The sequence below is a fragment of the Argiope bruennichi genome, chromosome X2 (assembly GCF_947563725.1).
Source record: "Argiope bruennichi chromosome X2, qqArgBrue1.1, whole genome shotgun sequence".
Lineage (NCBI taxonomy): Eukaryota > Metazoa > Arthropoda > Arachnida > Araneae > Araneidae > Argiope > Argiope bruennichi.
This window is the reverse complement of record NC_079163.1, coordinates 125,557,960-125,584,249: the sequence shown is the minus strand read 5'-3', so window position 1 is coordinate 125,584,249 and position 26,290 is coordinate 125,557,960. Positions and strand designations below refer to the sequence as shown.

Below are 26,290 nucleotides of genomic sequence, written 5' to 3'. Positions count from 1 at the left end.
CGCCATTAATAACGAATTAAATCAAATAGGTTCTCTTAGCTATTCTTCTCGACACTTTTTAACTTGACATGGCCGTTTTCATAATTGCTATTATTATTAAACTAGATTTATCAGTGTCAGAATATAAAATATTAGGAAACGTTTAAAGGTCCACAATTTTCCTTTTCTCCACCCCCTCCCTTTCAGATTCATTATAAGTCCTTATAGATATCGAGGCACGAAGCGACCGCCTTTGCAAAAAAATAGCCACTGTTCTAGATATATCATAAATGGTCATTTTTGGCCTCTTTTACCCTCCATTTTAAAAAGAAAACGAAAAAAAAAACTATTTTATAGGGCATTGTCTATGGAGAAAATCCATCCAAAAATTCCCATCCACAACCATTGTACAGATTTTGAAGTTTTTGTTTCATTTGAATGATTATGACATCTCAATACGTCATCATAGTTGTTCTTCCACATTTCGAGATACTGCAAAATAAATCTTTGAAACAGTACTCAGCCTGAAAAAAAACTCGACCAGTTAAAAAAATAATGCTACCTTCTCCCCGTCAGAAATGTCTTCCCCCCCCCCATCGGAAAATTTTTGCCGCCGTCTCTGAGAAAAAAAGATTATTTAGAAAAAGGTAATACCATCTAAAACTGCGAAGCAACTATGAAATTGAGTATGTAAGAGAAATGGCTGGAGTGTTTCGCAGATACAAAGTATATTAATCAGATGTTATGCGTAATAAAAATGTTAATTTGTATTTTCCATTCCAGCCCACAATACAAATGTAGAGAGAATATTTTCCCTAATGTAAACTAAATGTAGGACGAAATAAATAGGCTGTAACTGAAGACAACTGAAGAAATTTTGGTTTGTCATTATAATTTTAAAATGACTTGTCTCAAATAATATAATTATGTGAAAGAATAAAATGATATAATAAAGAAAAAAATTAACTTTAAAAAAATGACTGCACCTTGCATTTTTTACTATTATTATTATTATTATTATAAGTGTTCGTTTTCTCATATTGCTTAAGCTATTTTTACGAGGGTTGGAACTTTAATAGTGGCAACTATTTATTTACATGGAATACAAAAGTGATTCATGTCACCATGTTTTACAGTCCTTCAATGTAGTCGCCAGCATTGTGTAAAATCCGTTTTCAACGATTTGGAAGTCGCAGAACACCTGTAGCAGCGCCTGTTCTGTTGATAGTTCGAATGGACCGGTCTACTGCTGCAAGAATCTCTAGAACAGTTTTGAAGTGAATGACACGAAGTGGCTCCTTCATCTTAGGAATTAAGTCAAGGTCACAAAGACTTAAATCTGGGTAGTATGGTGGATGGTAAAGGTCTTCCCAGCCCCATCGATCGAGCAAATCAGTCACAGCTTGTGCTGCATGCGGCCGAGCATTGTCATGCAAATTGATAAGGACGTTCTGTAGAAAATGCCGCCGTTTTTTCTCAAAGCTGGTCTGAAATGGTGCTCCAAAAATGAGCAGTAATACTGCGCATTGAACGGTCTGCTGTGGGGGAACGGTATGCGTTAGGATGACACCATCACAGTTGTGCACGAGAATCAGCATTACTTTCGCATTGCCGGGGTTCTGAAGAAATTTCGGACTTTGTGGTGACCCGTAATGACGCCATTCTTTTGATTAGAGTTTCAGTTTTGGCTGGTACGATCTGCCCCAAGTCTCATCCAGCGTAATGATACGGCGTAAAAAAGCCTCTCCTTCGCGCTCATAGCGCTCCAGGTGGGTTCGAGCAGCATCGTATCGTAGCCATTTCTGCATTTCCGTCGAATGATGTGGAGCCCATCGTGAAGCAATTTTTCTCATGCCTAGGCGTTCCTTCAGAATGTGCAGCACAGTCGTATGCGTAAATCCTGTCTGTCGGGCCAGCTCACGAAGGCTGTGGCATCGATCACTATCCATTAGTGCGGCAACAGCATGCACTTCTGCTTCGCTCACACTAGGACTACCTGACCGATGTATATCTGCCACATTTTGGCGTCCTTCATTGAAGGCCTTTACCCATCTTGCAACAGTTCTGTAAGGCAAAACAGATTTCCCGGAAGCCCTAGATGACATTGTCGTGCTTTACGACCTATGGCACATTCAATTTCTATTCAACTTCGTTGTTCTTGTTTTGAAAACATCCTGACAACACTTACTTTAGACCGTAAGCTAATACAAGGATCAGTTCTTCGCGTCACTCCGCATGCGCGTGACGTAGGAAGGGCGAGTTTTTTTGCTGAAAGGTCAGGTAGGTATGTAGCTAACGTGTGGTGTGCGTGACATTCTTTGGTTTTGTTGCGTGGTTTACTTATTTTTACAGCAATATTGCCAATATTAAAGTTCCAGTCCCCGTATTTTATCAGAGTAAAACCATTACTTACCTACTCTTTTTTTTTAAAAAATTTATTTAAGATATGTTCAGAATCAATGAATGGCAATGTTGGCTCTTCTACCTATTCATAATGCATTAAAATTCCAAGAAAAACAATTTTTTAATTCTTTTTCAAATATTCACATTTTTTAAACTTTAGACAGCTTTTTGACTATTACAAACACATTTTTGTAAGTCGAATTTTCTAGTGTTATATATTTGTAGGATTACAAAGAAACTTCAATTATTTAAAAAAGATGATAGGTGCATATGTATTTCTTCAAATAATAAAGTGATTTTTTTAATTTTTAGAGAAGTGCATATTAACTATGAATATTAAATTCTTCTAGGAAATTTATAAATACATCAATAATTATATTATAATAGATTTTTAAACTTTTTAATATCAGAAACTATATATTAAAAAAATATTCAGTTACTAATTAATAATTATTGAAATTAACAATTTAATGAGAAACATTAAAAGAATAATAAGAGTTATGGTGCAAATAATACAATTTTAAAAATCTTAACAAGGCAAAACTAGACATTAGGAGTCTCGAGGCAGTGCCGCATTAAAAAAGTAAGCAAAGTAGCTAACTGCCTAAGGGCTCCACAGCTTTAAGGACCTTCGACAAATTCAGACTTTTTTTTTGGGGGGGGGGCATTTTTGGAGAAATTTATTTCTTAGCTTGAGCTAGTTCAAATAAAATCAGGTATCATTTAAATTCTGAAACGTTATTCTAATAGCATTTCAAAATAATTAACGTTTGCAAGTTTCATATTACACTGCTTCATAATCCTATCAAGCTATGTCGTTTTATAATTTCAAAGCTGACCGCTTTTATATTTAAATATCATTTGGATAGCGTTAAAAAAGTTTTGCTATGTTTTTAACAGCCTTGTTTAAAATTAATTTTGAATTTTAAATTCGAAGTGTTTTTATGGGCGAGATATTGAATCTAATTTTCTCAAAAATGATCCGAAATTAAATGTTTATTTTTTAAATTTGTCAAAAAATAACTACTTAAAACTGATTATACACAAATTAAAATTGAAATCAATACAAAAGTATCAGATTCTGGAAATTGGGAAGGGGATATATAGCCTGCGCTGCCATGGGATAACAAATGCACCCAATACTCATTAACTTTTCTCACTACCTCATCAGTTTTTTCTAGTTATGGTTGATCAATTTTTTAACAATTAAAACAGCTTCATATACTTTAAAGAAATGAAAATTCTTTTCGATAAATGTCTCGTTGATGTGAGCTATTATGTTATTTTTTATTCATCTTTAATTCTGTGAAATCAAAAATTACATGTTATCTGAAATTATTTTAATGTTATCTAGTCTGATTATCATCGATGCATTTGCAGATATTATTTTCAATTAATGAAAAATTAATTTTAATTCCATTCAGATAAAAATTTCTTAGCTTTAAAGGGGAAATATAAAAATATTGTTATAAAAGTTTAACTTTTCAGTTTTCAAAAATTTCAAATATATAGAAAAAAAATCGATATTTTCCCTCACACTTGGGGGGGGGGGTTACGGCACTGAATATTAATATGTTAAACCCACAAAAACAAATAAAATTGTTATCTTGCTATTGGTCTTCAAGTATATTTTAGTAAGTCATCAACAACATATATGAAATTTTCACAACTACAAAGTATATTTTGTAAAGTTCAATTTGGTTCACGATTAATTTTGATATTTCATTTGTCTAAAATTAATGATTTTAAACTTTCAAAAGGTGTCTTGATCACTGTAAAACTATTTATGGATACTGCACTAAAGAACATGACCATTAATACCATTAATGTTGAGAGAAAGTTAATGATTATAAATACATACGCTGGGCTATTAAAGCTAAAAGAAAAGTTTTTCAGCGGTTTGTCAAATGACAATCACTATAAAGGGAACAGATGATCCTTGGAGACAGTTAAAAAAAATTTCAAAATTATAATTCTGGAAGGTTTCGAATTGGAGAATGTTGGAGATTCCCAACTATTTTTTGCTTTCAAATAAACGCGTTTGAATGGCATAATACCATCATTCGGTATATCAGAATCGAACTCAAGGTGAAAATATAGAGAATTTTTTGCTTTGTCACAAGGCATTTTATCACTGAAATTAATTCACTTTTTTCATTGAGTTCTGAGCAAACATTGTTTTTCTTTCTTTTCATCCTTTATGTATCTATCTTTCAGCATTTTCCACATGTATGAATTTTTATTTATTTATTTAGGTTCCTAATTTAACAAATGATCACTTGAAAATCAACTAAATTTCAAAACAGTACATTCCTACACTATTTCACACGGTTAACAAAAAGGGGAAGCTTGTTTAACTGTTGTAAATTAAAAAGTAAATTTCTAAAGGCCTCTCTAAAATAGTTGATGAAATTATGTATGTGTGAAAATTGTCAATGAAACAAATAACTTCTGAAGCTGCAATTTATTCTGAATTATGTACCATAAATATGATTGCAAAAAAAATTCCAGTATTTTTGTCATAAATAAGATAGAAAAAATACTTCAACTTTAATGAATTTAATCTGTATAATAATTTAGATTCAATGGAAAATTAGAGTGACCCGTTATAGAAAACAATCACCACATTTGAAGAGGATTAATTAAAGAATTTCTTAGAAATCAAAGGTAATATATTAATACAATTTCAAAGATAATAATTCAGATGCAATGGAAAATTAGAGTGACCGATTATAGAAAACAATCACCAAATTTGGAGAGGATTAATTAAAGGATTTCTTAGAAATCAAAGGTAATATATTAATACAATTTCAAAGAAAAAAAGGCTTATCCCGTAAAAAAGTAAAAATATCAGATCTAAAAAAGCATTAAATAAAATATGTTACACATTATAATTAAATTTTCATAAAATAAATATATACTAACCTATAAGTGAACGAATGTTCTCCATTAAAATCGTCGAACTCAAATTTAGGTTTGTGTTGTTTTAGGATAGAAAGATACCTGTAAGTAAAAAACAAAACAAAACAAAAAAAAGTTGAATCCTATTTTTTATTTAAAATAGGATAATTTTCATTACTTGAATGAACTGCATCTTTATACAGTGAAAAATAGTGCATAAACTATTATTAGTCAAGTGTTAAGATCTTCCATGATACAAAAAATGTTCACATATTCATTTTTAATAGGTCATGTTTAATAGGCATAAGCTAAAGATTAAAAGGAAATCTTATGTTTCTTTTGCATAAATTTCAAATTATATATAAATTAAAAACAAATCTACAAAAAATAAAGTATAATCGATTTGATAAAAGATTGAATCAATTGTATTCTAAATGAAGTGAAATTCAAAAATAAAGACTTCATCATGCAGAAAAATAGAAATTACTTACTTTATTTACTTTTTCAAACATGCTTATTGTAAACTATTTTCTAATAAGTGTTTTGCTATACTACATTCAGCAGTCCCGATATATTTGACTATATCCAATAGCATCTTTTGGTTTAACTTCTAGCAAAGTATAACATGCCCCTGAAAATCTGACATAAAAGGAACAATCTGGGGCATTAACTATTACACTAACAAAAATTCCATTAGGTCCTGGAAGGCCAACTTTGAAAGTATTAACTGAACTCATTGTTGCTTTACAGCAATGATCAAACAAAAACCAGTGGTTCGCGCATTCTGTCTGTAAATAATGTTTTATTTATAGATACTGTACCTACAAATGATATTTTATCCATTGGTATATATAGACTGGTTGGCAGATATATCTACACTGGCAAAAAAAGTATCAATATATCAAAAAAAGTGTCTATATAAAAAGTATCAGTATAAAGTATCAATAATGAAGTAATTCTTACATATGTTACAAAGGAAACGTATTAACTAAAAAAAATCAATGCTTACTCATGCCCGACAATAGGTTTTCCGCCAAACTTCCAGTACACATAGCCATAAAAGTTCAGACCAAGCAACAGTTTTTGTCTATCTGTACTATAACTCTCCGGTACAAGAGCTTCTACACAATGACGAAGCCATGGGACAGGACTGTTTGGACCTGGCCTATTTTAAAAATATTTTACGAAATCGGAAAGTTAATTTTTGAAAATAAAAATAATAAAATTATCATTTTAATTATACAAAATTACAAATTACGAATACCAATTTCATGAAAGTATAACAGAACAACAGCAAACATGCGCATGAATAAATAAAAGAAGATTCAAATGTAAATGCATCAGCAAAGGAAACAACTATACCTGTACCACATTCACATCTCAACAGATGTGTTTCAAGAATAATTGGAGAATAGTACAAAATAATTTCATCGCGCTAAAGGAAAAAATGTAAACTTTTTTTTAAAAAAAATAACAGAACCAACAATCAATAAATATGAAAAATTTAATGAAACCGATCTAAAGACCTAATTTTGTTATTCATAATATAAAGCAATATCACATACTATGAATATGAGTGTTAATAAAGTAATACAGCCTTCTCATATTTTTTTCGCACAACATTTAGAATAATCCAAATTGCCATCTCTACCGTTCTGTTCACCTAAAACAATATATCTATTCTAGTACCTTGTTTACCTTGAAATAATTTTTTGGAGTGAGGTTTGTATGCTACAATACTGTTAATATCAAGAAATTATATTTTTTGTAATGTTCAAGGTGAAATTAAAATAAATGTTACTTTACAAGTCCGTGGATGGAATGCTAGAACATTCATTTTCATTACAAAACAAAATGACATGAATAGTATAACATTTAATTTTTCAGGTTAATTCATTAAAAATAAACCGACAGTATATTTTTTTTCAGCCAATAAAAATCTTTACTATTTGCGAACGTATTTTAAACGATATCCATATTCAAATAAATAATTTTAAATCATATTTTTTCAATCTTCAAGCCGAAGAAGATTGATGCTAATTTTCCCTTTGATAATATGTATATAATTTAGCTAATGGCGCATCCAAAGTTTTCCAAAATATTTTAAACTTTCATATCTCAAATATTTATACTAAGTTATTTAAAACTGTAACAAACATAATAAAGTTGAATCAAATTTAACCAACATCATCTCTAGATAAATTTGGCATTTAACGGAACAAGAAGAGCAACATTCCCATCAAACGGAAGAATCTGTTAATGGGAATTATTTACAGATGACAAACAATGAAAATATAAAGCACAGCCTCAAAGACTTAGCTGTGCATCGGAGTTTGTTAATATTTGAATGATAGGTTTACATAAGCCATACAAGAATGCATAGTAAAATGTTGCTTGTTTGCGCTTGAAATTATATTTTCACTCTTTCACAAATACAAATAAAGCAGATAATTGCGAAAACAATGAAATAAACAAAGAAGATAGCTCTCAAAATTTATCAACAGTCATTAGAAAACATAAAAATCAATCAAGTTATTTTTTATTATTATTTATTTTATTTGCATTAGCATCTCGTCTTTGTATAATTTCAGGCTAGAACTCTCCAAAAAGCAGAGGTTAAATATCAGTAAGTTTATATATCAACAAGTTCATTGCGGATATGTTTCTAAATTTACCTATTATGGATCGAATCAATAATTTTCAAAATACAAAAAAAAAAACAAAGTAATGAAAATAATTTAATGATCAGAAGCAGCAATTTAACATACTTAACAATGATATTATACAAATTTTAAATAGCAAAAGCACTTTACATTTTAAATTTCAAAATGAAGAATGATTATATCTTACTAGTATTCAAACCGTCATCGTTCAGTAATTTTTTTTTTAAATCCTACAATTACTCATAGTTTTTGCTAGGATATTTAAGAAATTTACAATTATTTTAAACCAGTGAAAAAATGGCAATATATATTTTTGTATATGTATTTTTTTAAATTAATGACTAATTTCATAGAGAATTTCAAAAGATAAAGAGAATAAAAGGAAAATGGAAAATTATGATGTATAAGCATATAAGTAATAAAGGCTTTTTAATTGTAAATTACTGTAAAAACCTTTCATTCCTTTAGTTTTGCCTGATCCCATGAGCTTCACGGACCTTTTCGAAATGCTGCACTTGCAATTTCTTTTTCTTCTTCTTACTTTCTTTTCTTTATATTTGCACTTCAGATTAAGAATATATCCGCTTTAAGAGCTATTAAAGAGCCCTGTTCTAATTTGATTCCCTCGATTTGACACTTTAGGGGTTTTGTAGCCAAATTTCCAAGATGATCATAGACAAGTACAAAAAAAAATATTCACCCAGCACCAGTTTGATCCAGTAACGTATTCTTTTTTTAAATGATACTAAATTCACAATAAAGTATTTTATCAGAATGGCTACAATAACCTTACAAAATATCAACAATAATCACATAACATAAATCGCCATTATCCATAAGAACACCGACAAAGCAATTAGATATTTTTATCCTCTCACATTATTAAAAGGTATGCAATATTTCTGAGCATGCGTTTTGTAGCATTTTGTTACGGAACATCCGTCCAGTGGATGCACAGTAAAAAGTCGGACAGGCTCATTAACAAATGACGACCTTTATTCTACAAAAACACTTATGAAATACATGTAACAAATCACAGGCGAAGCATCAATAAAATAACATTTGCAGAAAGCAATAACACAAAAGTAGCAAACCGTTATTAAAATGTGAAACCACAAGCTGCTCAAAGAGAACTGGCAGGTGATCAACACTCTAAAGATCGATTATTGGCTTGAAGTCTGTCTCACGGATTTTCCCAGTCTCCTTGACAAAGCAAAGAAGCTTCTAGAAGGGCAACGTATCTTATCTTCTAATCGAGATAACGCCAAAATTCCAGTAGTGTCGGGAATGTCGTCAAGTTTGTCAATAAGTCTGGGGGGGGGGGGTGATGTTGACTTGGCATCAGTTCAGCATCCATTAAAATATATGTAAAGATTTCTTTCGAACCCTAAAACTAACAGTGTAAGGAAGCAATATCACAGATTCGTAACATTGCTCTCCTCTTTAAAGACAGCAAATCTCGTCAGTCTCATTTCCTAGAGCTATGATCAGTAGCTCCATATGGAGCAAGCCTATTGACGTGAATGGATTGGTGTTGGACAACATCGGAACTCCCAAGACGACTTCTTGGAGATAACATAAGGTCCTTCCCAATTTTGTTGCAGTTTCAGGCTCGGATCTCTCCGTCGCTTCGGGTTGTACATCTAAACTTGATCGCCCTTCTAAAAATGATGGTCTGTTGTTCTGACATCGTAACGTATCTTCATTCGTTTATTTGACATCGTATCTTTACTCCCAATCGAAATATCATCAAAATCCCAGTAGTTTGGGAATTTTCCTCGCCAAGGTAGGGAATCATCCACTTGACACCATTTAGTAAACCAAATGCGGAGGGTGACAATATTACAAATTCGTACTAATATATATATATATATATATATATATATATATATATATATATATATATATATAATGCACAAAAAAGCCATACATTGAATATCATCGATACCAAGTACAGACGATGATAAACAAATTTCAAGGCATTTCTTATATGTTTACCATATTTTTCCGTCTTTTTTCTTTCTCCTTTGTTCTTATTTTTACAGGGGGTTGTATGTTTATTATATATTACTAAAAAATAATCAACAGTCTCAAAGTAAGCAGCTAATTATATTAGTAGCATGAAAAAATAATTAAAGTCTTTAGAAAGAAAAGTAAAAAGAAAATAATAATAGGGTAAAAAATAAATTATATATAAAAGTACTGTACCTTTCAGGATTAGAAAAATCGTAAGTCATGAGGCTAAAAGCAGTCACGTGTTTTGACAGTTTATCAAAGTCTTGACGGTGAAACATAGTACCCTCTTCCCTAAATTGAACAAAAAAAAAAGTTAGAAACAATACTAACTCTGAAAGAATTCACAACGCATATTATATTATATATATATACAAAAGTATTAAAATCAAGTTAATAGGAAAAGATATATATATATATATATATAGATAACGAATTGATTGGACAATTTTTCTAAAAATGGTCGAAAACTATTTTATTACATACGGAAAAAAAGCACTACAGAATTAGGCAAAAATTAGATGAAAATGTTAAAATTGTACTAACTTATAAAATAAAAATGTTAAAATTGTAAACTGCCACCTAAAAGTAAAACTGGGAATATCTTTACAAGAGATAATGAAATAGAAAAAAAAATCATCGTAGTAACACGTCAAAAACGTTTTGAATGATCTAATAAATTCTGAAATAAGATAAGATTGAAGTGACATAACGACATCAAATAACTTAAAATCTTTTAAATTACTAAATGAGATCAAAAAGAGGCAAAAAGGAAGAAAACATATATGTAACAAAATATTTAATTGTAGAAACGTAAAGAGTAGGTGGAAATGCAGCTTATTTACAGTAAGTTATTTTTAAAAAATCTATAAGTAAGAGTGAAATAGGCACGATAACAATGTCAAAATTGAAAATCCTAATATAAAAAGAGGATAGATATACATTTACTACCAGCATTAGTAAATGTTTAAGGAGAGAGTTTTAATGACAAAATGAATATTGAAATAAATGAATATATATATATATATATATATATATATTGGAGCTGAAAAGTTGGATTTCAGAAGAGGCATCAGAACTATATCAGAAGTCATTATCTTTAATGCTCTTATAACAATTAAATGAAAATGCTTAAATCATTAATAGTTGCCATTTACATTTTGCTTTAGCATCAATATTCAGTTCAGCTTTTTTCATTCACTTTTTTTAGCAATTAATACTTGTAGTATGCCGAAAATTAAATAATTCCAATAAGTAAATTAAAGTTACTTAGTTACTTGACATTACATAATTAATACAATTAATTTGATAGGCGACACAACCGATCGACGAAGGCTGTATTTGATATAAATCATATAATTTCAAAAACGTTTCATATATTATTCTTTATGTTTGATTGTAGTTTAAATATTTTCTCTGTCTGACATTAAATGTCAAGGGGGAGATGAAACATGTCGATTGCAATTTAAAAAGGGGGGGGGGGTAGTATTTGTTCTTGCGCAAATTTTATGCAGGTATGCCTCTGATTCTGTGACATATGAGTATAGAGACTTCTGCACTAAACTTTTATTTAAAAAAGGTGCGTCAAATTATTACTTTTACTGCGTAACTTGGCTAATTTGAAAATCTTTACTTCTAATTTCTTGGGCAATTCAAATTCTTCCTCAGGTTTCTTGATTTCCTAAGAACATAATGAATAAATATCGTCTGTAAGACGAATTTATTCTGATTAGTTTTATGAGAGTACAGATTGTACAGCCATATTTTATGCCCATAATGATTTCAAATAAATAATTTATTAAAGCCTTTAATGTCTTCGCGCATTTGAACGCGCTTCAATGTATCCAATAAAAAAAGGCAACAATTTTCTTAATATCTGAATTTTTTCAAAATTTAAGTAAGTCTAGCACATTTATTATTATAAATTTCTTAAAATTTCTATCAATAAATATTATTTCATTATTTTTTAATTGCATAGTTTATTTATTCGTTACATACTATTTATTAGAACTGTTAATTATTATAAATGAATCACCTGTTGCCATTTTTGCCAATGCCAATCACCATTTTTGTTTAAAATTTATCGTTTACTCGTGTTCACTTTTAGAAGGATTTTTCTTAGTTTAAATTTTTGAATAAATCGAGTTTTTGTGGAATCTTCCAATTAATCAAGTTCCACACTTAATTATTTTACATTGTTTTTTTCCCCCTTCCCAGAAAAAGGAAGAGAAATTTTTCAAATATTTAAAAGCGAAAAAACAGGTTTCCCCCTCCCCCTTTGTTTGAATTCTATTGACATAATAATGACAAATGGAAATTCAGTGCGGGTTAAATTTGGAAACAGTTTGTGTGTGTGCGTGCGTGTCTTTTATAGCAGTTTTGATAATAATATGATTTAACTCTTTTCAACAAAGTCATTTAAATAATAATATTTTTTTTTTTTTCATTTAAGCCAGAAAATTATTTATTTTCATAAATCACGCGTTTCAGATACATTACTTTTTCAGTTCCTAATGTACTTTGGCATAGAATTCGTAATGTGTGTAATTAATAGAATGTATATCTTTGTAATAAAATCTGCACCCATTTTTAGATGTGGCAGAGTTTTGATAATGCGAAACTTTCATTTTTTTAGCTTGTGAACTGATCTACAAATTTCAGGGACATGGTGAAAGGGGAGGGGATATCACCTCCCAAAGAAATAATTTTTTAAGAGACGTAATTTTGGGCGCATCAAAATGCAAATTCTGAAAAAAAATATTCAAATGTGACATTTTATTTTACGCATCGACAACACTTTAAGAAATATGATTCAGTGTTAAAAAAAAATAATGGAAAATTCTATTTCTTAAATCAGTTTCTAAATATGCTAGCAACCCAAATCTTTTTTTTAAGCTCTTTGCTTGTCTGGTTGTTATTATTATACATTGCTATTATTTGCTATTATTATACATTAACCTTTTAACCTTTACATTAGAATGGTTAAAAAAGAAAAAAGTTGTTAAAATAAAAAAATATATTTCTTTATTCACTAATTCAATGTGCTTCTTAAAAGGTGTCATTTTTTAATTATTATTAAACTTATTTCTTATATTCTGGGTGGAAGTTAACTGGAAATTAAGTATTTAATATTGCTTCCAATTGGGTCCCGCGTCTCTTAAGGCCGTCCTTATTGGGTAACAATGTCAGAATGCATAGTCTGTCGTCGTATATAAATAATATTGTTCACGTTTGAATCAGCTTTCGATCGCAACTGTTGCAAATGTAATGTTCAAGCGAAAATATTATTCTTAACTGAATGTTTGTCAAAAAAAATGGAAATTATATCAACACATTTCAGAGTCGCTTAAGGAAATAAAAAAATAAAAATTTAAAAAAAACGAGTCGTTTTTCTGTATTAGCACGCATCATAAAGAATAGACAGGATAATTTTGAATAGTTAGTCTAAAATAAAATATTTTAGAAATTCTAATATTCTAAAATTAAAAATTTTAGACTGAAATTAAATATTTTAGATTGGCTTTCTAAAATATAAAACTAATTATTTTATTTTTCCAATATAAGTTTCAAACAAAACAAACAAAAATTTCCATTTTTTTTTCACATATCTCGCAAAAAGTTTCAAAATACACAAAATAAAAAAATTTAATTGTTTCTTATTACATTCCCTTTTATGCGAAGCGAGGAGTAATTACATTCATGAACAATTTCATATTGTTATTGTTTCATTCAAATGAATTCCTTTAAAATATAATTCGAATCTAAAATTTTTTTTTAATTTTAGAAGGCTCTCTAACAAGTGACACACATCTGAATCTGAAATACGCATAAATAGTTAAGAAAGGCAATATTTTAAACATATTTAAAATTAAATATAAAAGTATTAAAAAAATATGAACTTTATGCCACATTTTCAATCAATGCATCTTTTTGTTGCTGATGATATCTTTAATTCAAAAAATTTTCTAACGAGCTTTTTATTTTATTTATTTATTTTTATTTATTTATTTATTTTATTAATTTTTGGGCCATAATTTTGAAAAAGCTTCGAATATTTTTGGAGGACCAAGAAATTTTCAATCAATTAAAAAAATTATAAAGATTTATTTACTTATTATTTTTTTTAATTCTTAAGCAGAAGAATCTTATGAATCGTTCTTCCTAAAAGCAACGCAGGTTTGAATATTAATTTTCGTTAGTCATTATATTCTTTTGAAATTAGCATTTTTTTTTTATATCTTAGGTGATATTTAAGGTAGTGGGACAGATCCGTACAGACATTCCCGTACGGGTCATAAACGTCCAATAAATCATACGTAGCTCTTGGAAAATTGTTATCTTTGGGTAGGGAGTGATTAGTTTAGCTTTGCTATAAACATGTTATCTGCTTGTAAGAGAATTTGGCGGTAAAATGTATTAGTATTTTAACTAAATTTTGATGCTTAAACAAAAAGGAAAAGCTTATGTCTGTTTATTTCAGTGTGTATGTGCTGGCTCTATACAAACCAGATCGTCTGACTTATGCCTATCAAATTAGGCTAATATATACTTTGGAGAGTAGAAAAGTGATTTTCGGAGTAATTTTCAAAAAATTATCTTTTTAATGATACCAAATTTTTTACCATATAATTTTTCCTTTCATATTTAATACATTTTTTGAAATATTTTTAACGTATTTTGCAACAAAACATTTCATTGTTGAAAAGAAACTGAAAACAGATGGCACGAGTATTTCATCTTGTTTTTTTGTTTTGTTGTTACGAATATTTCATTTTTTCCCCCTCTTATTGTTGTAACCAGAATAAGAAGATTATGTATATTTTTCCACCATGAATAGGTTTCATTATTAGGTATGCTCGTAATAATTTCTTTGATATTTTTTGTATTTACGAATGAGATTTAACTTCAGAATGAAGAAATGTTTTACATTTTTTTTAATGCCTATATTTTAAAATATTGCTGATTTTATCTGTGATATAATTGAAAAAATAAATATTATGTGCATACAATATAGATAGAAAAATAAATTGTACGAGTACAAAGCACAAAGAAGATAAAAACAGTGTAAGGCTATTTCTCAAATATATATTATGTAAATTAAAAATCGCTGATATACCATATGTTTCATGAACTATCAACATTAAATAAAAGATTATTTTTTTATTAAAAGAAATACACTAAATACTAAATAATCTTGACATATAATAGCTACTGCATATGCTACAAAATGGGTTTAATTTGCTTTACTTCATTTTGTATCCCTTATCTTCAAACTGTATTTTTTGTTGTTGTTGAAATTAGAAGAAAATGGGAAGCATTTCTTTATGTAAATGATATTTAATATTAGTAATATATGAATTTATAGTAAATTAATGCTAAATAATGGTAGGAATATTTTTAAGTATTTTGAACATTCCTTGTGAGAGGCTACTTTGACAGTAATCTTAAAATATAAATGTGGTCTAAGAAAAAATTATTTTTTGTGGATTATAGAACGTTTGTGGATTATAGAATTAACGTTCTGTTAAATGTTCCTTCAAATTTAATACAAAATCACAAAAATTTTAGGCTATTTTGAGAAAAAAAATTACAACTGTTACAAAAGTATTATAATGCAATTTTTTTTATTTAACAATATATTAATAGAAAATATTTCATTTCAATAACACGATTATAAATTTCTATAACAAAAATATACTGAAGATTCAATCAATATTTCATGTATTATGGTTAAAAGTAAATTACAAAAATAAAAGTGAATGTTCACTCATATAATTATGAGGAAATAAAACATCTCTTTAAAAACTTCTTTAATGTTACAGCAAGAGTTTCTCCTGCAATGCAATAACAGAAGTCTGACTTTATTTCTTTTAATAAAGAAACTAATGTTTTAAAATCATTTGCTGTTGAAATCTTATATTGATCTCCACTGGACTTCTTCAAACTATGAGCTCATTGTGAGAAAACCAGAATTTTTCCATAGCAAAATGTCTGCAACATGCATATTGTCTTCTCGGGGAAAAAAATTGCTTAAGAACGACCGAATCAATGATCACATCCAAGCGTGCCCTTAAAGCCATTTCTAATAAATATAATCAAATCCTCAAGAGATTTAAATCTACAATATGGGAAATGCTGTTATGTCAACAATCCAAGACATTATTTAAATAATTCTAATCAAGGGGGAAGAAGGGCAGGATTATTAAATAGGCAAAGTTGGCAATTGCCAAACAGCCCCTCAGCGCTTGAAAATTTTTAGCAGTTTTAGAAAGTTTAGTTTTATATTTCATTTAATAACAAAGCCCATGAAATCAAATTTATTCAAGTCAAAATCAAGTATTAATTAAATTAACTTCGAGACTTTATTTTAGTAATATTCCTAATTACAACTTACAAGTTATTAATTATGCTATTTTATAGTTCTAAAAAATTTGGACCTTTTTAGTATAAAAAAAAGATTCTTCCTTTTATAATATTATTTAGAATGTATTAAAGAAAGTTGTCTTTTGTTTTTTAATATTTTGCTTAAAGTTAATTTCACATTTCAACTGTGCACTTTTTTTATATGTGAAATATTGAATTGGAGTTTTCAGAAAGGGACTTGCAATAGCAATTTTTCAAAATTTGTTACCTAAAGCTACTGAATAAAAATTAAATTAAGAATCGAAAAAAAAATTGAAGGGAAAAAGGGGCTTCGAGATTACCTGAGAGCCCCTAGAAGTTTTAAACGGCCCTAAATTCTTTTGAAATTGGAAATAATTACATTGTTTAAAATATGGAAAAAAAGCATAGTCAATGAGTAAAAATTTACAATAAAAACATAGATGAGTATAAAAGTATGATGCCGAAGAGTGTATTACCAGAACTTCTTTCATCATGATAGTTAATGACTTATTTTACATATTAGATAAGAACGATCTTTTAAAAAAATTGAAGTTTCTGAAAAATATATACTACATATATAAATGTAAAAATCATTTTTTTAATTCTGTTTTATTTTTCAGCAGTAGATTTGGATTATGGTTTAATAAATAGTGCATCTTGAAGAAAATTAAATTTGAATTCAGCTAACATTTCCTACAAATTTTTGCAGATACACATGATCAGTTAACGAAATATTAATATACTTCTGTTTTGAAACTGGATGGAATTTTGGAACTTTTGGTGAAATTTCTATGTTCTTTTCGATCTCGCAAATCGGTAATAAAACTTCCAGCGATCTTTCGATTGAATTAAAGGATTTAAAAAGTATTAAATTCCCAAAGAAAAACAATATTAAGGCAATTATATGCAGATACATATGTATGCAATATGTTGATTATTAAAGCAATCAAGACATGAAAGCAATGCTCAGTTTAAATTATGAATTGATAAAAATACATTCGAATCATAGACAATTATTTTAATAAAAAATTCAAGTGATCAGAGAAAAAAAAATTAGAATTAACATTGAATCCGAAAAAAGTTCCAATAATTCGCCGAGCATAATGCGTGTGTGTGTGTTGGCGCTCTACAGGCCAGACTGTTTAACCTACAGCTGCCAAATTTCCTACATGTATACCTTGGAGGTAGGGAAAGTGCACCTGGGGTCCCTTTTTTTGAATTTTTAATTAGAATTTTAATTAACTTTCCCGCCAAAAAAATCTTTTCATTTTCCCACCGCTAAATGAGTAAGGCTTCAGTTTTTTTTTTTTTTTTTCAACACTAATGAGGCTAGGGTTAACATTTTTCAGCCGATTATTTCAAACGATTCTGTTTATTTTCTTAATGTTTGAGGCATTTAAAATTAAACATTATTAATTAATCGATCTTTCAGATTCATTCTGAAGTACTTAAAATAAAACAGAAAATTAAAATAAAACAGAAGATTAAAATAAAACAGAATAAAGGAAATTAAGAATTTCTAATCTGCACAGCGTTATTCCAACTGGCGTAGAAAAATTCACGCATTTGCGTTACCGTAACTGGCGTTGAAAATTCACGCATGCGCGTTGTCTTCTGATTGTTTACAATGGATTCAGAGTTGATTTAAATTATTTTTAGGTTAGTTGTGTGCTTTTGTAATTAAATTGTATTTATGTTAATTATATATTTTTGTATATGCTTATAGTTTTAAGTATATCGTTTTTAAGTAGTTTATTTTAACCTGTTTTCAACCGATTATTTTCTTAGTGTTTGATGAATTTAAAATTAAACATCGTTAATTAATCGATCTGCTCATGATGAATCTGAGAAAATTTTGTTGACAAATTCTTGAGATATTACATAAATTAAGATATATATTCTTTAGTGCCCATAAAGTTTAAACGCTCAGTGACTCTGTTTTCAGTAATCATATTATTTAAAAAAAATGCTTTGTTTCAGTAAAAAATATTATTATATTAATTGCAGATTCATCCTTTCCACTTTAATTTAAAGCATAAATTCTACGGGAGCTAACAGAAACTTAGAGAGATACATATTACGTTATGACTGAAGGCTTTTATAATATTATGAGTGAATTATATGACTATCAAAATTTGAAGTTTTAAAATATTTTGATGAAGAAGTTAATAAAATATTGTGTGCATAAAATATTTAGTTATTAAAATTTTAAAGAACATTAAGATTGGCGAACCGGCTGGTCGCCAAAGGCGGCTAATTATAAATAAAATTCTTTGATTAATTTACAGGAAATGAAGGATACCTGAGCAACTTTTAATAATCTAAGTAAGATACTGTTGCGACATAAATCGTAAATATTTTATTTAAAAGTAGCTACCGATTATTTTAATAATTATAATTTTTTTTTTTTTTTTTTTTTTTGTAAATAGTTGTGAAAGTCAGATTGGCAACAGCGATTTTTTTTTTTTTTGGAACTTTTAATTTGTTGTATTAAAAACGATGCTAGAATTTTGAAAGAAAATAAGTTGATGTAAATTTGATAATATTATCTATAATGTAATAAGATTTAGTTTTATAGTAAGTCTGTCTGCATTTTATTTTTGTTGACGCACGAACACAACAATTGGTGACCCTGGTTTTTCGATGACAACGGATAGCGGACATTCTACGATTGAAACAACTGCTATTATGGATGCCGAAGCGAATAAAGTAAGCATAAAAATTCCACCATTTTGGCGCGAAAAACCAGACATTTGATTTTATCAAGTCGAAGCTCAGTTTGAAATAAATAAAATTTCTACTGAAGAAACTAAATTCCACTATTTGGTTTCCCAGCTTCAACCGAAGTATGTTGAGCATATATGGGACATTATTAAGGACACTAAGCCTAATAAATATGCCTTGGCGAAAGAAAGACTCTTAAATATGTTCAAGGGAAGTGAAAACAAGAGAATTCAGCGCATAGTTACTGGAATAGACCTTGGCGATAATAAGCCAAGTCAGCTTTTGCAGAAGATGAAAAATTTAGGAGAGGACGACTTTTCAGAAAAAGTGTTAAAATCTTTATGGCTAGATAAAATGCCTGATTTTATTCTAAATAATCTTCTTGTAAGTGAAGAAAGTTCAGACAAACTGGCTACGATGGCTGATAAAATTCTTGAGATGAAATCGGAAAAGGAAGTTTGTGCTGTTTCTCCAAATGTTAACTATACTGATGCTTTATTTGCAAGAATCGCTGCTTTAGAACAAAAAATTGATTCGATGCAAATAAATGACCGTTCTAGATCCAAATTTATAAATCATCACCGGAATATACCTCGAAGCCGCAGTCGTTCAACTAAGCAATTTAACCAGAAAGGTAAATATTGTTTTTATTATTTTAAATTTGGCGATCGTTGCCGACCTGATAAATGTTACTCGCCATGTGCTTGGAGCGAAAAGGTGGGAAACTCCAAGATGCAACAGGATTAGCGGCTACCGCTGTTGCTGATATTAATGAAAGCCGCAAGTTTCGTTTATTTGTAAAGGACAAAAACACAGGACTGCGATTCTTAGTGGATTCAGGAGCTGATGTTAGTCTTATTCCTGCAACTCACCGAAATAAAACAATAGATGATTTTAAATTATATGTAGCGAATGGAACAGAAATTCCTACTTATGGAATTAAAATTTTGAACTTAAATTTAGGATTTAGAAGAGAATTTAAATTTCCTTTTATATTAGCTAAAGTTGATAAAGCAATAATAGGAGCTGACTTTTTGAATAAATTTAAGCTTTTAATAGATATTCATAACAAACAACTTATTGATGGAATAACTAATCTGTCCGTTCGACACCACGTAACAACAGTATCTGTTGATGATGTTATTAGTACTTTGGATAAAACTTCTAAATGTGCTAATTTGTTACAACAATACCCAAATTTAACTAAACCTAATTTAACAGTATCTAAATTTGAACATGATGATGAGCATTTTATCACAACAAAAGGACAACCTATTTATTCCAAAGCTAGACAACTGGATTCCAAGCGATTACATATAGCAAAACAGGAATTTCAATACATGTTAGAAAATGATATTATTCGACCATCTAAATCGCAATGGTCCAGCCCTCTTTACATGGTTCCTTAGAAAGATGGTTCCTTCTGACCACGTGGGGATTACCGAAGTTTGAACGCTCAAACCATACCAAATCGTTATCCTATACCTCGATTAGAAGATTTCAACCCTATTTTAAAGAATACTCGAATATTTTTTAAAATTGATTTGCATAAAGCATATTTCCAAATTACGATTAATGAAGCTGATAAGAAAAAAACTGCTATAATAACACCCTTCGGCTTGTATGAATTTAATGTAATGAGTTTTGCGTAATGCTCCTTCCACCTTTCAAAGATTTATCAATGAGGTATTTAGAGGACTAAATTTTGTGTTCCCATATTTGGACTATGTTTTAATTGCGTCAACTACAGAAGAAGAACACGTAAAACACTTAAAATTAATTTTTGACAGATTGCAAAAATGTGGATTGAGACTTAATATTTCTAAATCTATTTTTGGAGTTAAGGAACTGGAATTTTCAGGTTATTTAATTACAAGTGAAGGATCAAAACCTCTTCCTGAAACAGTTAAAGCAATTCTCAATATTAAACTGCCTGAAACTGTTCATCAACTACGGACTTTCCTTGGAATGGTTAATTTCTACCGTCGTTTTTTGAAGAACGCCGCTAGTACTCAAACCATTTTACACGAATACTTAAAAGGAGCAAAGAAAAAAGATAATCGGAAAAAAACTTGGAACAAGAAAGCCATTGAGCAGTTTGAAAAATGTAAAAAAGATTTGGCAAATGTTGCTGTGCTATCTCACCCAAATTCAGAATTACCTCTTTCATTGTGCACAGATGCTTCAAATACAGCAGTGGGTGCAGTTCTACAACAACTTGAAAATAGTAGATGGAAACCAATTGGATTTTTTTCCAAGAAGCTTAACCACGCACAACAAAATTACAGTGCATACGATCGGGAACTTCTCGGAATTTATTTATCCATTAAATATTTCAAACATATTCTAGAAGGAAGAAAATTTACAGTGTATACTGACCACAAGCCATTAATCTACGCATTTTTGCAAAAGTCCGATAAAGCATCTCCACGCCAAATTAGACAACTTCAATATATTTCAGAATTCACAACAGAAATTAAATACATTACAGGAGAAAGTAACGTGGTAGCGAATACTTTATCAAGAATTGAGGAAATTGCCTTAATAGATTATGAACTAATTGCCAAAGAACAAGAACAAGATGATGAATTTCGAACCTGTCAAAAATCTACAAGTTTGTCATTTAAAAAATATCTGCTCCCATCTGGAAAATATTTAAATTGTGATACTTCAACACAGCATATTAGACCTTATATAACTAAACATTTTCGCATGAAGATATTTCATCAATTTCACGGATTGTCTCATCCGGGAATTAAATCAACAGTAAAATTAATTTCTTCAAAATTTATATGGCCAAATATTAAGAAAGATGTCCAGCAGTGGGCGAAGTCGTGTATTCCATGCCAAAAGTCGAAAATAACCCGCCATACAAAATCAGTATTGGGTGAATTTCAAAAAACATCAGGAAGATTTCGAGAAATACATATCGATATTGTAGGTCCACTACCACCTTCAAATGGTAACACCTACTGTCTAACATGTATAGATAGATACACGAATTGAATAGAAGCTATTCCGCTGGAAAACATCTCTGCAGAAACAATATCAAAAGCTTTTTATAACAATTGGATAGCAAGATTTGGAGTACCTTGGAAGCTTATTACTGATCGTGGAACCCAATTTTCATCCGAGATATTTCAAAATCTATCAAGAATCTGGGGCATTAAGCTTTCACATACTACCACCTATCACCCGCAGTGTAACGGAAAGGTAGAAAAACTACAAAGATCAATAAAGGCTGCTTTAAAAGCCCATAATAATGTATCTTTGAGTGAAACGTTACCAACAGTACTTTTAGGTTTATGAACTGCGATCCACGACGATACTAATTATACAATAGCAGAAATGGTGTATGGAGAGAATATCAAACTTCCTGGAGAATTCTTTGATGCAAATATACCGCATATGTCACCAATAACATTTATAAATGATTTACAAAATGTTATGGAATTGATGAGACCAAAAGTAACTCAAAGAAAAAGTCATCTAAAAATATTTGTGCACAAAGAATTAGAATCAACTTCTCACGTTTTCCTTCGCATTGATAGAGTACGAAAGACACTCGAACCCCCTTATGAAGGTCCATATTTTGTTATCAGCCGTACACCAAAATATTTTACTCTGAGGGTAAAGAATAAAGAAGTGAATGTAACTATAGAGAGATTAAAGCCAGCGTATTCTACTATCCGGAAGTATTCAGCGTATTCTACAATCCTGAAGAGCGGCTTACAACTCCAACTTATGTGAAGATTACGCCTGCGCCACAACCAGCTAAGATTCAAACCAAGGAAACTGTGTCTCAACCTGATCTTAAACCAGCCTTAAGACAATCTCGAACTGGTAGAATCATTAAGACGCCATTGAGATTCAAAATTTAAATTTTGACTTATTTCCTACTTTATACTACTACTAAAATATTTACTTCCTACTTTCTAACGTAACGTTCGTTACTGGTAGGGGAGTATATGTTGTGCCATAAATCCTAAATATTTTATTTAAAAGTAGCTAACGATTATTTTAATAATTATATATATATATATATATATATATATATATATTTTTTTTTTTTTTTTTTTTTTTTTGTAAATAGTTGTGAAAGTCAGATTGGCAACAGCGATTTTTTTTTGGAACTTTTAATTTGTTGTATTAAAAACGATGCTAGAATTTTGAAAGAAAATAAGTTGATGTAAATTTGATAATATTATCTATAATGTAATGAGATGTAGTTTCATAGTAAGTTTGTCTGCATTTTATTTTTGTTGACGCACGAACACAACAATACTATCGATGAAATTTTCGTTTTTGGACATAAAAGCTTAAATAAGCATTTCCCATCAATACACCTTCCAAGCCTGGCTCGAAGGCATCAGTAACCTCTCAAACATATTGAGCAACCTTCTTTCGTTAATTCCATGATTGACAATTTCATTGTGCCCATAACTTGTTTTGATATGTGTGTCACTCAGTTATTTCTGCTATTTTCAGAAGGAGTTTGTTTCTGCATTAAGATTACAAATTTTCGTACAATAGTTCATTTAATGTCTGTCTTTAAGCATCATCATTCGCCAGCTAATCACTCTCTAAAGAAATGATTATCGCCGACTAATCTAATACAATAATATGAACTATTTGCTCATCGACACAAAATTAAAGTATTTTTTAAACTATGAGTAAAAATCCATTTTGGCACATAAGAATATCGCGTTCATATGAAGAAAATCGACATTTTCTCAATAGGAAAATTTTTTTTTTACTGCTTTCGAAAAGGCAGTGGCGGATTGGCCAGGGTGCCAACTTGCCCGATGACAAGTGAGCACAATAAAACAATATGGGCCCCCCAGTATAGAATGTGAAAGAGAAAGCGTGCTACAAAGAGATGAACATGTTCTGGCGGAGGTTTTCTAGAATTTCCTTTTTTCTTAAAAACTAAGTAAACAAAATAGCAAGAAATTAATTTTTGGTACAATAACAGAACCTCTTCTGAGGTTTGGCAGCAATGACCGATTCTTAAAACTGTCGGTACCCTGCAGCGAGACTGAAGAGTTGCTATCCCTCGTTGCTGAAAGTGTGTGGTTCTTGCGAAACGTAACTAAATGATATGCTTTATTTCTCTCTCTCTCTCTCTCTCTCTCTCTCTCTGTCTCTTAGTTTTTAATAACTGCTTCGTATTGTCATAAACTGATGGACAAGTTAACTGACCTTTCTAAAGTGAAAGAAAGTTTTCTTCGGTCCGTAAAATTCCTACAAAAGAGCAAAACCATGTCTTTTTTTTATTATTATTATTATGATTAAAGCCACATTTGGGAAAAGAACCACGCGCTGCCTTTTCTTAGATGCATATATTTAGGAACATTTATATTCGATCATCTTTAAATATTGTCCAGAAGGCAACGGGGCCACAATCTCATTGATCGGATTTCTGATCATTCTTTTGGTGCAAGCAGCTGGAGGAAAATGTGGTATTTCTGTTTCTAGTAACCTGTGAGCAAGATAAGCAAGAGGTTTTTTTTTTTAAAGGAAAGTTGAATTTTGTTTTTCAATTTTTACTTTGCTTTTGCTGCACCTCCATCAATCAGCTGAATCACACATCTTATTATTTGTATAATTTAATTATATCAATCAATTTTAAATTTACACACTCAGTGTAACCTAATTCAATAAATTAATCATTAGAAAATATTTTAAAAAATCAACTAGTTGCACCCACACACAATGAAAAAAAAAAAAAACAGAACATAAATTCATTAGGATTTGAACTAATTTTTTATGCAAAATAAAACATGTTAAATATCATCATATTCAATGATAATTATTCTTCTTTTGGTTGTGAATAAAGAGAATTTAAATTACAATTATACTACTTATTTCCTAAAATTTATATTATCTGAGCTATTAATAAAGATAAATGTATGTCTGCATGTTGTCACTCTACAGGACATATTGTTGGATTCATAGGTTTCCAACAGGGGAGGAACTGCTCCCAATTGGGTGTGGGAACCTTCTATCGATGCAACAGTGAGTCCAGAGGCAACAATATTTTAATATTTGGTATGATTAACTATTATAGAACAGATGACATTCAAATGAATTTTTTTTTCTTGTTAAGGGGACAGTGGTCAGAAAAGAATGAGAAATTATGTGTTTGACAAAAACCTCCCAAATTTGGAACAGATATAATTGAAAAGTAAAAATGTGCATCTTAGAGTTATTTTTTGAAATTTTAATTAGAATCTTAATTAATTAAACATTAAATGAAATTTTGACATTTTTATCCGAAAACTGTGGAAAGTCTTATAAAACAAAAGAAAATTTATAGCATCTTGAAATTCGAAAAAATTGTCTCTTCAATTATATTAATTTGTTATACATTTTTTTTCCATTATTGCTACAAATATTTCATCCAAGATTTTTTCTCATTGTTGCTGAAGACTTGTTTTATTTTTCCATGATAAGTAGGTTTCTGTTTTAAGTACGGTTTTAGAGACTTTTTGAAATTTTCTGACACTTACAATTAAGTTTTATTATTATTTTAAAAGTAAGCAATAATGAAAAATTTTTATAGTGTGCCTATTTTTAAATAGCTTATGTAAGAAAATTTTTGCATTAGTTGTAGTTTAATCATTCCCGTTTTAAATTAAATTTGAAATTTTAAGTAACAGAAAATTGGGGAAATGCACAGAACGATAAACAGAATGGTACAAGACTTTTAAAACAGTGCATGCTGCATGTGTATCAAAATTTAAAGTTTAAAAATAATTTGTTGAGGAAATCATTATGAGGAAGCACCATAAAATGTTTCAGTAAAAATTTTATCAATCATCGATACTGGCCAACAAAATGGTCATCAAAGGCTGCTAGTAACAAATAAATGAATAACATAATCAAGAAAATGGTGATAATGTAAGATGTAAGGATTTTTTTCTTACATCTTGATGTAAGGAGAAACACAAATTAAAAAGCATGACAAAAGAAACTTAAAATGTCAAAATAACATAGTAAAACTACTTAAAAAGTAAATTTATTTGAAGAAACGAAGAAAGAAAAACTGTTTGACTAAAATAATCAATGAAACAAAGAATGTGAACTGCATTTTATTACAACAAAAGAAAATTTTATATCGCAAAAATTAAAATTTTACTGTTGTTTTTTAACAAAAGAGTAATATTAGGATTACCGATTTGATAGAATAATGAAATTGATTTGATTTTCATTGCGATATT

General features: G+C 29.5%; 1 protein-coding gene across 2 annotated transcripts in view; it reads right to left on the bottom strand.

Annotated features, from left to right (window-relative positions):
- Positions 1-26,290, bottom strand: part of LOC129960518 (chitinase domain-containing protein 1-like) — a 45,529-nt gene that overhangs the window by 3,092 nt on the left and 16,147 nt on the right. For both annotated transcript variants that reach the window (XM_056074000.1, XM_056074001.1), the window contains 3 exons: positions 10,155-10,253; positions 6,293-6,448; positions 5,308-5,385 (listed from right to left, as the gene is read on the bottom strand). In XM_056074000.1, the coding sequence (XP_055929975.1) occupies positions 5,308-5,385; positions 6,293-6,448; positions 10,155-10,253 (333 nt within the window). The remainder of the gene's footprint in view (positions 1-5,307; positions 5,386-6,292; positions 6,449-10,154; positions 10,254-26,290) is intronic.